At 37.6% G+C, this 16,549-nt stretch overlaps 2 protein-coding genes across 2 annotated transcripts in view; both read left to right on the top strand.

Moving 5' to 3' along the window:
- The window catches only part of dnah1 (dynein, axonemal, heavy chain 1), a 44,104-nt gene extending 29,736 nt beyond the window's left edge, over window positions 1-14,368 (top strand). The window contains exons 51-76 of the mRNA XM_067387182.1: window positions 80-190; window positions 292-477; window positions 579-770; window positions 1,776-1,943; window positions 2,225-2,416; window positions 2,642-2,773; window positions 3,060-3,185; window positions 3,330-3,449; window positions 3,984-4,133; window positions 4,321-4,481; window positions 4,574-4,799; window positions 4,931-5,126; window positions 5,654-5,805; window positions 6,226-6,422; window positions 6,532-6,676; window positions 6,966-7,124; window positions 8,475-8,606; window positions 8,721-8,891; window positions 9,365-9,544; window positions 9,787-9,963; window positions 10,148-10,318; window positions 10,648-10,778; window positions 12,037-12,181; window positions 12,389-12,595; window positions 12,867-13,101; window positions 13,245-14,368. Coding sequence (XP_067243283.1) covers window positions 80-190; window positions 292-477; window positions 579-770; window positions 1,776-1,943; window positions 2,225-2,416; window positions 2,642-2,773; window positions 3,060-3,185; window positions 3,330-3,449; window positions 3,984-4,133; window positions 4,321-4,481; window positions 4,574-4,799; window positions 4,931-5,126; window positions 5,654-5,805; window positions 6,226-6,422; window positions 6,532-6,676; window positions 6,966-7,124; window positions 8,475-8,606; window positions 8,721-8,891; window positions 9,365-9,544; window positions 9,787-9,963; window positions 10,148-10,318; window positions 10,648-10,778; window positions 12,037-12,181; window positions 12,389-12,595; window positions 12,867-13,101; window positions 13,245-13,366 — 4,284 coding nt within the window. The 3' untranslated portion in view covers window positions 13,367-14,368. The remainder of the gene's footprint in view (window positions 1-79; window positions 191-291; window positions 478-578; window positions 771-1,775; window positions 1,944-2,224; window positions 2,417-2,641; window positions 2,774-3,059; window positions 3,186-3,329; window positions 3,450-3,983; window positions 4,134-4,320; window positions 4,482-4,573; window positions 4,800-4,930; window positions 5,127-5,653; window positions 5,806-6,225; window positions 6,423-6,531; window positions 6,677-6,965; window positions 7,125-8,474; window positions 8,607-8,720; window positions 8,892-9,364; window positions 9,545-9,786; window positions 9,964-10,147; window positions 10,319-10,647; window positions 10,779-12,036; window positions 12,182-12,388; window positions 12,596-12,866; window positions 13,102-13,244) is intronic.
- A 550-nt stretch (window positions 14,369-14,918) lies between these two features.
- Window positions 14,919-16,549, top strand: part of mapkapk3 (MAPK activated protein kinase 3) — a 21,375-nt gene continuing 19,744 nt past the window's right edge. The window contains exon 1 of the mRNA XM_067387923.1: window positions 14,919-15,695. Within this exon, the coding sequence (XP_067244024.1) occupies window positions 15,396-15,695 (300 nt within the window). The 5' untranslated portion in view covers window positions 14,919-15,395. The remainder of the gene's footprint in view (window positions 15,696-16,549) is intronic.

A 16,549-nucleotide genomic window follows, 5' to 3' on the forward strand; every position in this document is an offset into this window, starting at 1 on the left:
AATTATTTTCTATACTATTCATTCTACTGTACATAATTTACAAAAGTGATTGTTTGTGTGTGTGTGTGTGTGTGTGTAGTTGTTGAGTACAGCAGAGGATGTAGCCAAGATGCAGGAAGAATTGGAGATGATGAGGCCTCAGCTAGAGGAGGCAGCCAAGGACACTGTGGTCACTATGGAGAAAATAAAAGTGAATAAAATGATCAAAAATAAAAAAAATTGTATGAATACAAACATGGAGGAATAAAACTAAATCTTGAATTTTGTTGCCTGGGCAATGTGTTTGTATAGGAAGACACAGTGGTAGCGGAGGAGACCCGTATAGCCGTGCAGGCTGAGGAGGCTAAAGCCACTGAAAAGGCTCGTGTGGCACAGGCCATTGCTGACGATGCTCAAAAAGATCTGAATGAAGCACTTCCTGCCCTCGATGCCGCCCTCGCTAGCCTGCAGTCCCTGAAAAAGAATGATGTCGTTGAGGTGCAAACATCATATTTTCTGTTAACATCTGTCCATATACAGCAAATATTTAGATCATGCCATCTCACAAGGAGAGGAGTGTGTGTTTGATTGATATACAGGTGAGGGCTCTGCAGAGGCCTCCTCAAGGAGTGAAGCTGGTCATAGAAGCTGTCTGCATCCTGAAGGGTATCAAACCTAAGAAAGTTGCAGGAGAGAAACTCGGAGAGAAGGTTGATGACTACTGGGATGCAGGAAAGGCCCTACTGCAAGATCCAGGAAAGTTTCTGGAGGGTCTGTTCAAGTATGACAAGGTAAGTTGTACGCAAGTTGTAGATGTTGCTATGTTGCTATTTATTGAGAGATGTTGATTTGTTGTTGGTGGTGGTGATATTTTGAAGTACATACAATGCCATTCAAAAGTTGGGGTCAGAGAAGTTTTTAAGAAAAAAACATTCAGAAAATTGATTATTTCTATTTCAAATAAATTCGGTTATTTTTAACTTTATAAAAGAAAAATTTGTTCCACAAAAATATTAATTAGCATAGTTTTCAGCATTAATAATAGTAGTTAAACGGATCGTTGTTGTTCCGTGACACATTAAATAGATATAAAACCATTCCAGCACTAGAAGAAGCAAAAGAGGATTGCGGTGCGCATAGACGCATATGCATACAAGGCTTGCGCGCACACACAGAGAGAGAGGTGCGTTTCAGATAGCTTGCGAACTCCAAATTGATACCTCTTTCACGTCCTCAGTGCACTTGGATGGACACATACACGCATTATGTCAATCAAAATACCCCACTCGGCAAGTATTCTCATAAACACACTTGGTTATGTCTTTATTGAACGAGGTGAAAATTCGGATGTGTATCTATCGATTCTGTGCGTGCATGGGGTCTCACTCTTAAAGTGACAGCAACCTATAAATACCTGCTGTTTTCCATTAATCTATGTTCAATTTATACAGTGAACAGTGTCATTTTACATTTAATTATTACATTTCTGTATATGAAAATTAATAATACAGTTAGACCTTATACTTTATTTGTAACTTTTTGTTGTATATCTATGCTTGTAATTGGTGTACAGTAGGCTATTGGTTCTTTTTACAGTCTGTTCACTTGCCTTTAATAATGTATTAGTTAGGCTAGTAGTTTCTGCTGTTGTATTGGAGTTGTTAAAGTGGGCTAAGTAATAATGGAAAGTTACCCCCCATCCCCTCAAAGTTGAATATTTATTAGAATAATTAATTATAACATTTTAGCCCATAGTAAATAATATCCATTACCAAGCTCTTATCATCTTCCCACAGGACAACATCCCAGACGCGGTGATCAAACAAGTGCAGCCTTACATTGACAACCCAGAGTTCCAGCCTGACTCAATCGCCAAGGTGTCCAAAGCCTGTACTTCCATCTGTCAGTGGGTGCGAGCGATGCATTTGTACCATTTTGTGTCCAGAGCTGTAGAGCCCAAACGGGTAGGAACTTGATTCCTTTCTGCTAAATCCATTGTTTAGCTAAGATCTCATCAAATGTACATGCTTGATTTGTGTATATTTGATTTTACATGCCTGTGTCCGTTCTGGACAATCTGTCTTTTTTTATATGTAATTTTCTTTAGCACATTTCTGCCTAAAGCTGTTCATTTCAGCCTAATGCTTACAAACATGTTGTTGTTGTGAACAGACCAAAAATAAGTCATTTTAATAATCATATTAATGTTTTAATATTTAATGTTTCTTTGTGTGTGTGTGAACAGCAAGCCTTGCAGGAAGCTCAGGAGGATCTGGCTGTAACACAGCAGATTCTGAATGAGGCTAAGGAGAAACTAGCAGCTGTAGAGGAGGGCATTGCCACCCTGCAGGCTAAGTATCATGAATGCTTGAGGAAGAGAGATGAGCTAGATGCCAAATGTCAGCTGTGTGAGAACAGATTGATCCGTGCAGATAAAGTGAGTGGAGAAAAACCATCTCATCTCACCTGTCTAATTTTCCATTCAACTTAATGTAATATTGGCCTGTCAAACTTTCCTCTTTAACATAGCAGTCTGGTTTACAACAGTACCTTTCTGAATATAATACATGACTATTGAATATGTTTTGTCAAAGTTTATTACACATTGACTTTATACTGAGCACATAGAGGTTCAGACACAGGATGTTGTTGTGTGTGGCAGCTGATTGGTGGTCTGGCTGATGAGAAGGTACGCTGGAAAGAGACAGTACAGCAGCTGGAGTACATGGTCAATAACGTGGCAGGAGATGTGCTGCTTGCTGCAGGATACATAGCTTACCTCGGACCCTTCACTGTGAGTGTTTGGGGTAGAGAAATACATGCTGGGTGGAGTGATGTTTGAATGTTTAAAGTTAATTATGAGGGTGTTTGATTACAAAAACTGTTAAGAACATGTCCAGGTCATATTTCACCCCAAAATCAAAAGAAATAAACAGGAAATTCTGTTTTGTCTTCTATATTCTATATTCTATATTCTATAATCCTCTCATTACCATAAGGCAGAAAAAAACTGCATCTTTGACATCTAACTGTGAGATTCAGCCATAGAGAGTGGATGTAAACATGTATGATTTTTGCAGGGAGAGTATCGTTCAGCTATGGCTGAGGAGTGGCTTAGGGGTTTTAAAGAACTGACAGTTCCTCACACAGAGCAGCCCAACTTGATCAGCACACTAGGAGACAAAGTCAAGATCCGCTCCTGGCAGGTTAGAGACCAACACATATGTACAACATTGTACATGTACTTAAGTGCTGTGCATGGACATAAAACATATATACTAAAATTAAATGCTCTTATATTATGTTTATTACATTTATTTATATATTTTCGTGTGTGTCATTTTGTATAGATTGCTGGCCTGCCCAAGGATAGTCTCTCTGTGGAGAATGGAGTAATCGCACAGTACTCTCAGCGCTGGCCTCTATTCATCGATCCGCAGGGACAGGCCAACAAATGGATTAAGAACATGGTAAGAATTATATTGAAATATTTTTTACCAAATGATAATATTTTAACTAGCTGAAAATTGCACTGGCGTTCAAAGTTTTTGGGTCAGTAAAAACAGTAATATTGTGAAATATAATTACAATTTAAAATAACTGCTTTCTATTTTAATATATTTTAATATGTATTACTACAGCCATTACTCCAGTCTTCTGCCACATGATCCTTCTGAAATCAATCTAAATATGCTAATTTGGTGCTCTTATTATTATTAATGTTGAAAACAGTTATGCTACTTTTTGTGGAAACTGATTTTTTTAGTATTCTTTGATGAGTAGAAAGTTAGAAAAAACACATTTATTTGAAATAGAAATCTTTTATAATATTATAAATGTCTTTACTTTCACTTTTGATCAGTTCAATGCATTCTTGCTGAGTAAAAGTATTAATTTCTTGCTTTTTTTTAAATCTTACTTTTCCCAAACTTTTAAATTGTTGTGTCTGTCATTTACCCCAATCAGTGTTTTCTCATGGTCTTTGTTCTGTTCTGTTTCCGCAGGAGCGCGATAACAGATTGGATGTGATGAAGTTGAGTGACCGGGACTTCCTGCGTAGTTTAGAAAATGCTATCCGCTTTGGGAAGCCCTGCTTGCTGGAGAACGTCGGGGAAGATCTAGACCCTGCACTGGACCCTGTGCTCCTACGACAGGTACACAATACACATAAATGTTTTGTGTGAATAAATAATAAAATAAAGCTCAAAAGCTGCTATAGCTACCTCATGAACAACATTCTGAGGCTAGCATTATTTTTAAAGTGTTCAATGATCAATATTGTTTAGGTATTTCTTTGCTGCCTTCAGTGTAAACTGATTTTCTTGTGTGTATGCTCCTCAGACATATACCCATGAAGGCAACACAGTTCTAAAGCTCGGAGACAGTGTCATTCACTATCATGACGACTTCAAGATGTACATTACCACTAAGCTGCCCAACCCACATTACTCACCCGAGATCTCTACTAAAGTCACTCTCATTAATTTCACCCTCTCACCCAGGTGCTGCTCTTACATTTCTTCAGACATAAACATAATGATGGCTTCTAGGTTGTGAGGTAGATCCTGAATTTCACGTTTTTTTGTTAATGCAGTGGGCTAGAGGATCAGCTACTAGGGTGTCTCGTAGCTGAAGAGAGACCCGATCTGGAAGGGGCGAAGAACCAACTCATTGTGAGTAATGCACAAATGAAACAGGAATTAAAGGAGATAGAAGATCAGATCCTGTTCCGACTGAGCTCTTCAGAGGGAAACCCTGTTGATGACGAGGAACTGATAAGAGTGCTTGCAGCCTCCAAAGTCAAAGCCGAAGAGATTCAGGTAGGTCTGAAAAAAATGCTTGTGTCTTCCTTGCTTAAAAGGCTAAATGTGCCTTCTATTTAATTTAGCATCTACTGTAAAAGTATCTAATAGTATCTAAAAAGTGATTTTTCAAATTTCTAAACCACTAGGCTAAAGTGACTGCAGCGGAGGCGACTGAGAGGGACATTGACGCCACACGTCTGGAATATGTCCCAGTGGCTGTCAGAGCCCAGATCCTCTTTTTCTGCGTTTCAGATCTGTCAAACGTGGACCCCATGTACCAATACTCTCTGGAGTGGTTCCTGGGTATTTTCATGGGTGGCATTGCCAACTCAAAGCGAGCAGGTAGAGAACATGCCCTCCTATTTTTGACTCTATGCACTGAAGAACCTGCCAGATTTTCATCTTTTCAATTTTTTTAAGCCATTGGTTCTTGACCTTTTTGACTCAAAGGCCCCCCCATTTTCCACAACAATATTCAAAGGCCACATAACTTTTCCAGTTGTTCGTAATTTACTAGATAAGTATTAAGTATAAGGATTCATATATATATATATATATTACAAAAAAGTCATGCAAATGAATAAAATATTAATTTACAGGTGTCTGATACCTCCAGGTTTTCCATGACCGTGAGAACCCTGGTTTTTCTTGAATTGAAATAAGAAATATCTTGATTTTTTTTTTTTGTTTTAGCTCATTTTAATGCTTGTTTTGTTTTATTTTAAGTCATCTTGAGGCCCTCAAATGGGCCCCAGCCCCCATGTTTTAGACATCTTATAGAATTTTACAGTAACAATTAATAGAAGATATAAATTCTTTTATATATTAGCTAACTGTTTAACTAACTATCTTGGCTTCTCTCCCCACAGAGACAGTGAAGGAGCGTATTTTCAACATTAATGAGTTCTTCACCTTCAGCTTGTACAGTAACGTCTGTCGTAGCCTTTTTGAGAAACACAAGCTGATGTTTGCCTTCCTCCTGTGTGCCAGAATCCTGATGAATGACGGCAAGATTGATATGGTTAGCGAGATAAAAATAATTTAAAAAAAATAAAACAGGATTAAAAGCCTCTCTCTCTTCCTCTCTCTTTCATCTCTATCTCAACCTTTTTACTTTCCATCCGGCAAATATTTACAGAAAATCAGAGATTATCAGAGACTGCACAAGGACATTTAAAAAAAGTTCAATAATTGAATTCTGTCTCCATTTTCTTGTGATCTTTATCACTCAAGCTGCTGTTAATAATGCTAATGTTTATTCTACTACAGTATAAATCCAGGAGGCTTATTTGATTGTGCTGTGATAGAGTCAAATGTACAGTCAACACTGTGTTGTCATATCAATGTTTGTAATGATGAAGAAATAATAAAGTATAGAGATATCTTAGGGACTTGTATCTGGATATGACCCATTTATATATAAATGTGCTTGTGTGTACAGGTTGAGTGGCGATACATGTTATCTGGGGGCCAGCCCCAGCTGCAGGCTCCTAATCCTGCTCCAAACTGGCTGTCCATGAGAGCCTGGCAGGACATATTGGCACTGAGCGCCCTGCCCACTTTCAGTAACCTGCCAGAGAGTTTCTCCAAACATGAATCAGCCTTCAAGAGTATATTTGACAGCAACCAGCCACACAGGTAGCCACAAACGCACATGCAAGCCCTATTAAAGGTTGTAAATGGTATTGTTTTAGTGCATTACAGTTTTAGATTCTCAGTTTATATGCATGTGTATGTATGTGAACAGGGAGCCTCTTCCAGGTGAGTTGGACAGCAGCTTAGACTCGTTTCAGAAGCTGCTGGTTCTGCGCTGTCTGAGAGCTGACCGGCTTACTCACGGCCTGCAGGACTTTGTGGCTGCACAGCTGGGTCAGAGTTTCATCGAACCCCAGGTACCCACACATAATATGCTTCATACACCTCACTCATATAATCAGATAATAACGTAAGTTATCGAATAGCATTTTGACATTGATGGAACAATAAAACAACACACTGCTTATGTAAGAACTTCACATTAGAATGGTAAATAAACAGAGGTTAAAGACACAATTTTAATTCACCCTTTAGCAGGTATTTGCATATTTTTGAGTCATACTAATAATGTGTTTCTCTATGACTCACTGTTTTGGTCATTATTTGTCATTTCACTCATTTCACCATGTTTCTCTTACCTCTCAGACATCGGACCTGTCTGTGGTGTTTAAAGAGTCGTCTCCGTCCACCGCTCTCATTTTTGTGCTTTCTCCTGGTACCGACCCTGCTGCTGACCTCTATAAGTTTGCAGAGGTCATGAAGTTTTCAAAAAAGATGAACGCCATCTCCCTTGGGCAAGGCCAGGTCAGAACATACAGTAGAAATACATATGCACAAACTGATATCACAGTTGTAGCTTCTGACTAGATTGTCTTTAATATGTCCTACATGCCATTTTAGTCAGTTCAAAGTGTCCACACCTTTGAGACCTTGAGCCTAAGATACTCTCCATACATTTTTGCAGTAGACGAACACTAATAAAAGATGACTTCCCACCCTAGTGCTAATTATGTTCCTATTTAAAGTTTCTGAATTGCTGCAATGTTCTGTGTCACATATAAGAACTGTGACATACCTGACCTACAGGCTCACACCAACTGGTTTACATATATATTCAACATTACACTAATATCTTAACAATGTAAACTTAAAGGTGCCCTAGAATTTTTTTTAAAAAAAGATGTAATATAAGTCTAAGGTGTCTGTGAAGTTTCAGCTCAAAATACCCCATAGATTTTTTTTTTATTCATTTTTTAACTGCCTATTTTGGGGCATAATTAGAAATGAGCCGATTCAGGGTGTGTGGCCCTGAAAAAAAGTTCAAACAGCTAATATATGCCTGAAAATGGATCTTTACAAAGTGTTCGTCATGCAGCATGTCTAATCGTGTAAGTACAGTGTTTATTTGGATGTTTACATTTGGTTATGAATGAGTTTGAGGCTGTGCTCCGTGGCTAACGGCTAATGCTACACTGTTGGAGAGATTTATAAAGAATGAAGTTGTGTTTATGAATTATACAGACTGCAAGTGTTTAAAAATGAAAATATCGACGGCTCTTGTCTCCGTGAATACAGTAATAAATGATGGTAACTTTAACCACATTTAACAGTACATTAGCAACATGCTAACGAAACATTTAGAAAGACAATTTACAAATATCACTAAAAATATCATGTTATCATGGATCATGTCAGTTATTATTGCTCCATCTGCCATTTTTCGCTATTGCCCTTGCTTGCTTACCTAGTCTGATGATTCGGCTGTGCAGAGATCCAGACGTGTAATCCCTTTCATAATGTTGGGAACATGGGCTGGCATATGCAAATATTGGTGGTGTACACCCCGACTGTTACGTAACAGTCGGTGTTATGTTGAGATTCGCCTGTTCTTCTGAGGTCTTTTAAACACATGAGATTTATATAAGAAGGAGGAAACAATGGAGTTTGAGACTCACTGTATATCTTTTCCATGTACTGAACTCTTGTTATTTGACTATGCCGAGGTAAATTCAATTTTTGAATCTAGGGCACCTTTAAGGGCTTTTATATGTATTTTCATGAAGTGTGTTCAGCAAAACATGGAATAAGACACTGTATCTGTGTATATTTGAGTATATTGACTATATTAGGCTAAAAGCATTTGCTGTATGTCAGGGCCCCAGTGCTGAGACCATGATGCGCAGTGCCATGGAGAAAGGAAAATGGGTCTTCTTTCAGAACTGCCACCTCGCTCCCAGCTGGATGCCATCTCTAGAGAGACTCATTGAGAACATTGATTCTGACAAAGTTTGACACACCTGACTATTTCAGTTTTTATATACTGTTTGGGAAGAACTTTATTTACTGGATTTTCAAAAGTAAGACTTTTTAAATATATTGAAAAACCTCTTTGCACCATAGGTCCATCGGGACTTCCGTCTTTGGCTCACTAGTCTGCCCAGCAACAAGTTCCCAGTGTCCATTCTGCAGAATGGCTCCAAGATGACGATAGAACCACCACGAGGCATTAAAGCCAATCTTCTGAGGACCTACGCCAGCCTCACTGATGATTTCATCTCTTCATGCACTAAGGTTCCTGTTGAAAAGAAGCACATGTTTCCCAACTTGAGATAAATACAATATCATATTTAATTGTGATTATAGCAAATGAACCGTTTCAAAAGTTTACGGTCTGGAAGATTTTTAAAAAAATTTTTAAAGAAGTGTCTTTTGCTCAAAAAGCCTGTATTTATTTGATCAAAAATAAACAGTAAACAGAGTAATATTGTGAAATATTTTTTTTCAGGATTCTTTGATAAATAGAATGCTCAAAAGAACAGCATTCACTTAAAGTAATCCTTTGTAACATTATAAAAGTCTTTTGATCTGTTTAATGCATCCTTCTAACCCCAAACGACTTTTGAGACTTTTGTATAGTAGTTTACAAAAGTATACATATATGTAAATCTAAAATACAATATATTTATTATTATTTATATTTATTACTAAATAGATTTCTTATTTATTCTGTTTCTTTCTCTCTGTGTCTTTCTTTATTTTGGCAGGCAGCCGAGTTTAAGGCTCTCCTCCTGTCACTGTGCCTTTTCCATGGGAATGCCATTGAGCGCAGGAAATTTGGCCCACTAGGATTTAACATTCCATATGAGTTTACGGATGGGGACCTTCACATCTGCATAAGCCAGCTGAAAATGTTCCTGGATGAGTATCAGGACATCCCATACAAGGCAAAACCAGACGTTCCTTGCTACCCACCCTCACACACAGTTTCATGTCTCAGAGTATTTTTCTTCCTTTGCACACTTTCATAGCTGATTATGCATATATTGGGTAACTAACATGAGCCATTTTAAGCAGTTACAGAACATCTAAACATGTATTAGGTAGTGTTTATATTTTTAATATGTATAAAAGGAAGCCACTCTCACTATTCCTGATTTAATTTATCTCTTTCTCCCTCTCTGTTCAGGTTCTAAAGTATACTGCAGGGGAAATAAACTATGGGGGTCGTGTGACAGACAACTGGGATCGCCGTTGCATCCTAAACATCCTGGAGGATTTCTACTGCCCTGCTGTTTTGGGCCTTGAACACATTTACTCTCCTTCTGGAGAATACAGACAAATCAACACTGAGAATAATGTCAAGGTCCAGAACTCATGTCTCTTAATGTAAACTCAACCTAAAGTATTATTTAAAAACAATAAAGATGATCTCAGATCAGTGTACAAGGAGCTTCTCCCTCCACAGGCTCATAGCTCAGCACAGTTTTGTATTCTGTTGTGCTTAAAGTTATGCAGTACATCATCTTTTTTTTTTTTTTTTTGTGCAGGGTTATTTGACATACTTTCGTGGTCTACCAATAAATGACTCACCGGAGATCTTTGGCCTCCATGACAACGCCAACATCAGCTTTGCACAAAATGAGACATTTGCACTGCTGGGAACTTTAGTGAAGCTTCAGCCCAGAGTAGCAGCTGGCGGAGGCAAGTCCAGAGAGGAGGTATGTGTCTATATGCATTTGTGTAAATTTTCTAAAAAAATTAAAATACTGTATATATGTGTACACTACTGTTCAAATGTCTTTGGGTTCAGTAAAATTGTTTTGAAAGAAGTAATGTTTTATTTAAGCATTTTAAAAACAATGCATTTTCTTTTTAAATTCATCCATGTGTTTTTAAATGTAAAGCAGTGTGGCGATTAACGTAGCGACTGCGGTGTTAACACTGCAATTATGGATTTTTCTTGCAACCTGTGATGTAAAATGATAATATAAAATGCATATGTTATTTAGGTTTAATGCACACTTTCTTTTTTCTTCTACACATCAAGATAATAGAGGAAATAGTGGAGGGGATTGTGGAGAAGATTCCTAATCTCATTAATGTGCAGGAGGTCATGAATAAATACCCAGTGATGTATGAAGAATCTATGAACACTGTCCTAGTTCAGGAGGTTATAAGGTAGGTTTTAAAATGTGCATAATAAATGTATAAATTATATACAATGACCTTTAAATATACACTGCCGTACAAAAGTTTCGGTTCAGTGTGATTTTTTTTTTTTTTTAAGAAATTAATACTTTTATTCAGCAAGGATGCAGTATATTAATCATAAGTGACAGTAAAGACATATTTATAATGTTACAAAAAATATACATTTCAAATAAATGCGGTTCTTTTGAACATTCTATTCATCAAAAAATCCTGAAAAAAATGTACAAAAATATTAAGCAGCAACTGTTTTCAACATAGATAATCAGGGCTTGATTTTGCTCTCCAGCCACTGTGGCTGGTGCTTTTCCAAAGTTACTAGCCACTCACCATTTTCACTGGTCACAATTTTGACATCGATACCATGGGGAAAAACTGCCGTATAGATATTTTTAATATTAACTTACATTTATTAGGCTGCTGACACTTTAAGATCTGGCTCACAGATCCATTATACTGTTACACATGCGTTTTCTTTCTCAACTGTTTACGTTCACTTAAAACATAACTGACTATGTTTACCTGAATACTCTCTAATTTTGACATTATTTTGTGTGTATTTGACTGTTTAAGCGTAATAAGCAGTGAAAAAGAAGCAAATAAAACGAGTGACAAATGAGACGCGGGTTTGTGTATCAACTCGCTGTCGGAGAAATGAGAAAGCAAGAAAGCGCAGCTGGTATCATGCATCTATTCTGCAAAAAAATTAGTATTGGAGGCATTTCAAATATTTCAATATCAATATGTATCAAAAAATCGACTGCATTACATGCCACTGCTGAAATCCACACACATTTGGCTGGTTGGCGGATGTTAATGTCAAGCCCTGATGATGACAACAAAATGTTTCTTGAGCAGCAAATCGGCATATTAGAATGATTTTTGAAAGATCATGTGACACTGAAGACTGGAGTAATGATGTTGAAAATTCAGCTTTGCATCACAGGAATAAAATACATTTGACAGTATATTCATAGAAAACTGTTATTTTACATTTTAATAACATTTTTTTTCACTGTGCTGTATTTTTACTGTATTTAAATGTATTAAAATAGATAAAAGTTATTTTAAATTGTAATAATATTTTACAATACTAATTTTTTCTGTATCTTTAATCAAATAAATGAGACTGCTTTCAGAAACATTTTTAAACAGCTGGGTGCATTTTGAAAACAATCCACTTTGTCACTAAGAAGGCTAAAAACGCACCTCTCTATCACCCTCACAGATATAACAAGTTGCTATCAGTGATTTCCCAGAGTCTCAGTGATCTGGTGAAGGCTTTGAAGGGTTTGGTGGTTATGTCATCTGAACTGGAGCTGATGTCTAACAGTCTGTTCATCAATGCTGTTCCAGAAATATGGAAGGCCAAGGCAAGAGTCTCCCAAATGTTAACCATGCAAGACATACACAGAATTTGTGGAATGATCATTTTTGTTGCTATGTACAGACTATGCAAACGCTCTTGTATATGTAACTGAAATCAGAGTTAGTGCTATGATTATTTAGGCGTAGGACTTATTTGAAATATTTGAATGGGACACAGCTAGAATAAAATTCTTCTTTTGATATTTTCCCAGGCATATCCGTCTCTTAAGCCGTTGGCCTCCTGGGTGTCAGATCTAGTCCAGCGGATAAGCTTTTTGCAGAACTGGATCTCAGATGGCATTCCTGCTGTATTCTGGATCAGTGGGTTCTTCTTCCCCCAGGCTTTTCTCACAGGAACCCTGCAGAACTTTGCCCGTGGCTCTGTGGTTTCCATCGACACCATTGCATTTGACTTTAAGGTGCATAATCTGCTTTCAACAGCAAGGCCTTCTTGCATTAAATTCTGTGTAATGCAATTTGAAGCCTTAACTATGTTTCCATATTAAGCTCTCAAAGCAAACTTGATATTTGATAGACCATTAAGAGAAGTACAGTATACCTGAGAAGGTCAAACATTGGAATAGAACGTTCTCTTGCATATCTAAACAGCATGGTGTGTATATTTTTATAAGAACCATACGTCTTGATCGTTCTTGGTGTTTGATTTCCTTTTGTTGAACTCTCTTTTAGGTTATGAAGGAAACAGTAGCAGAGCTGACTGTGAGGCCCGACATCGGCTGCTTCATCCACGGTCTGTTTCTGGAAGGGGCACGTTGGGATGCAGAGATGGGCCAGCTTGCCGAATCCCGTCCCAAAGAGCTCTACACGGAGATGGCTGTTATCTGGATGGTACCTGTTCCTAACCGCAAACCCCCTCTATCTGGAATCTACGTGTGTCCTATTTACAAAACGCTTACTCGCGCTGGTGAGCAATTTGAATAGCATTTCTTTGTGAAACTTGCCACAATCTTTCATTATTATACATCCTGTGGAGTCATTGTGATTTATGTGGGAATTTGGTTTGTGTTTTACCACAAAGATCTGAAAAGTTTTGTTTTTCTTCCACAGGAACTCTCTCTACCACCGGGCACTCAACCAACTATGTAATTGCAGTTGAGCTGCCCACAGATCGTACCCAGGGGCACTGGATCAAACAGGGTGTGGCGTTGATATGTGCTCTAGACTACTAGACTCCCACTCGCACACATTTTCATTCATAAACACAAACAGAAAACAGCTTGAAGCAATATGGGAAAATACAGAATGACAAAAAAATGCACAATCATTTTCTTTATTATCATTTATCAGATATTTTATATTCAAGATGTCTCTGGAAATTAACATTTTAAACCACTATTTACACTATAATAGTATTTATTATTAATATTTTGAATTAGCTTTTATTTTTATCTTTTCAATTTTCAATTAGTTTTTCTTAGTCTTTCTATTTAGTTTAGTGGCAGTTTTAGTTAGTTGTCAAGGCTATGTTTAAAAATTTCTTAGGTTTAAGTTTTTCATCTAATATTTTTTTTATTTCAGCATTATTTGAATAAATGCAATGTAGTTTCAATCATTTTTGTTTTAGTCAACAACAACATTCGATAGTGACATAAATGAACACTGTCACGGTGGATATTCTGAATAAAGTGTTTACATGACCTAAAATTGTGATTAATGCGGGCATAGGCGCCAAAATACAGGATACTATCCATTCATTTTTTAATATACATAAACAAAAAAAATTGAAATTGCAGCTTTCAGACATGACTTTCTTCTCATTTTTATAGTTCAGTTGAGGCAGTTTTTATGGCGTTGTAATATAATGACAAATGTGTAGAGCGCATCCATGTAATGAGTCTCCTTCACTCTCGCACAAAACTTTCAAATATGTAAAACTCGCACACTCTCAAATATACAGTGGTCTCACGCTCTGCTCTCGCTCAGATATTGCATGTGTGTGCTCAAACTTTGTCCTGTGCACTAGCGAATCTCGTGCTCAGTTAAGTGGTTATTGTAAATAGGTATTTATTAAATTATTTTATTTAGTGAACTGCTACTGATTTTCAGGTATATCAGAGAGAGAGTGTCTCACTTGGAAAGAAAGTGTGTTTGTTTGGTTATTTCAAATATGGTTATGGTTCAAAATAATAGTTGGTAATGTATTTGGGGTTGGGGTTGAGCTGGGCACCCACCGACAGAAAAATAAATCTGCGCCTATGAATGCAGGCATATTCTAGGTGTCTCAGTCTGATTTCTAGAAATTAGTGTTGTGCCGAATTTTTACTCCCTGCCAAATTATTACCCCCCTCACTGAAGTCGCTAACTGATTTCCTAATCCTAACCCCTCCTCAACACATAACCAACCAATACTGGGGAGGTGATAATTTGACGGGGGTCAGAATTTGGCACAACATCAGTATATTTGAAGAGTTCAGATGCAAAAGCCTCTAAGTGCAATCTGAATTTTTCTTCTAAAATGAGCATTTTTATCAAGCTTGTATGTTTATTTTCAGTTAATTCACTTTAATGGCAATGAAAATGACCTATTAATTGACATTAAAGTAAAATTACTGAACCTAAATATGATAAAATGCTCATTTTAGAAGAAAATATCAGAGGCACTTAGAGGCTTTTGCATCTGAACTCTTCATTTTCTCTGGTCAATAAATGTGCGCGGCTCCTTTAAGAGACTAGCGGTTCAAGAGCTCGAGCTTCCGCAACACACACTGACCCCATGTGAACACACACACACAGAGACACAGCGGTTTTACAGTCAATGACGGGAACTCCGCAGGACAAAGACACTTTCTTTTTCATTTCACACTTTTTAACTGGGACCTTTTCAACTGGACGTGAATATGACTTTTATGATTAGATAACACTGTTTTTGAATTCCTTCTAATAACTGGACAAAATCTTATTCATAAGCGAATTTTAATTATTTGTTACTTTTAACTTTAATTTGTAACTTTATTGAACTTGAAATGTTGAAACCGGTATTTTACTTATATGTATCTGAATATAAGCGACTTAATTCTGGTAAATGTGCAGTAATTCTGTAACCATAAGTCATCACAGGAATTCATCAGCAGTGTATTTTCGGAACAGCGTCACTCACTGACAGCGGGACCTGCGCGGAGAGTTTATCCGTGGATTTTAAAAGACCCTCTTGAGCGACGTTGAGTCTCTAATAGCTTAATTACATCTGCACGCTGAAAGATGCTCCAGAATGGAAAGTCTCAAACGGACAACGCGGACTCGTCTGAGCCCGAGCCAAAGCCCGAAGCGCAGAGCGAGAAGACCGAAGCGAGCGAGAGCGCCGCGTCTCCTCACCCAGAGAACGAGCCCGCAGACACCGACTCCACTCAGTTCCCTCTGCCTGTCTACCCCAAACTGGAAATCAAGCGTCATGCCGTAACTGATGACTACAAAGTCTCCAGTCAAGTGTTGGGTCTGGGTGTCAACGGCAAAGTGGTGGAGTGCTACAATAAGAAAACCGGACAAAAGTGCGCGCTGAAGGTAAATTACACACATGTTGTAAATGGGGATCCAGATGTCTGGATTTTAATGGGAGAGTTGACTCAACTCGTATAGCTAATACATGTTTTTCGGCCAGCTAGCTTAATAAACCCTGTTCTGATTCAATAATTGTTGTTTTGTTTCAAAACCAGTCCTCTTGCCTCAAACCATTAAGCACAAGGGCTTGAACTTCTTTTTGCAATATTAAGATTAAGGGTTTGACCATAGTTTATATGAATATAAAGTGATTTTAGGTTCAAATATTGCTTACTGTAAAGTCTTGAACATTAATTCTATATATGACAGCTTTGAAAAACCACAGTTTCAAATACAAGTAAGGGACTGTAGATTTTCCTTGAGCTAATCTCAGTAGCCAAGAGAGTAAATCATTATGTCTTCACTATGAGTTCCAGCACCTGATGTCACAGCAAACAGTTCATTTACATGTATTAAGTGTCTCTATATGTAGGAGAGCAGGTCACCATGCCTCGTGTAGTCTGCGTTACAAACAGTGTTCAGGTTCTTGGAAACTGGAGGGCCACAGTTTAAAGAGTTACCGGATCTGACTTGGCTCTTTAAGGAGACGAGGTGTGACACACAGCATTAAGGCAGTGCAATGGAAACTTGTCACCCACGTGGCATCATGGACATGGATTTACTGTCCAGTGTAATCCAGCTGGATCGAGGAACTCAATATGCAGACAGTAAAGAGAAGAAAGCGGAGGAATAGTGCAATTTTTATTCGCTAAGTTAGTTCTAGTAAGTTATATTTTAATTATAATAAAAATACTCATTTTAAACCTTAATATAATTAATATTTATTTAGTGCTGTCAAACGATTAATCGCATCCGAA

Source organism: Chanodichthys erythropterus, chromosome 6 (assembly GCF_024489055.1).
Source record: "Chanodichthys erythropterus isolate Z2021 chromosome 6, ASM2448905v1, whole genome shotgun sequence".
Taxonomy (NCBI): Eukaryota; Metazoa; Chordata; class Actinopteri; order Cypriniformes; family Xenocyprididae; genus Chanodichthys; species Chanodichthys erythropterus.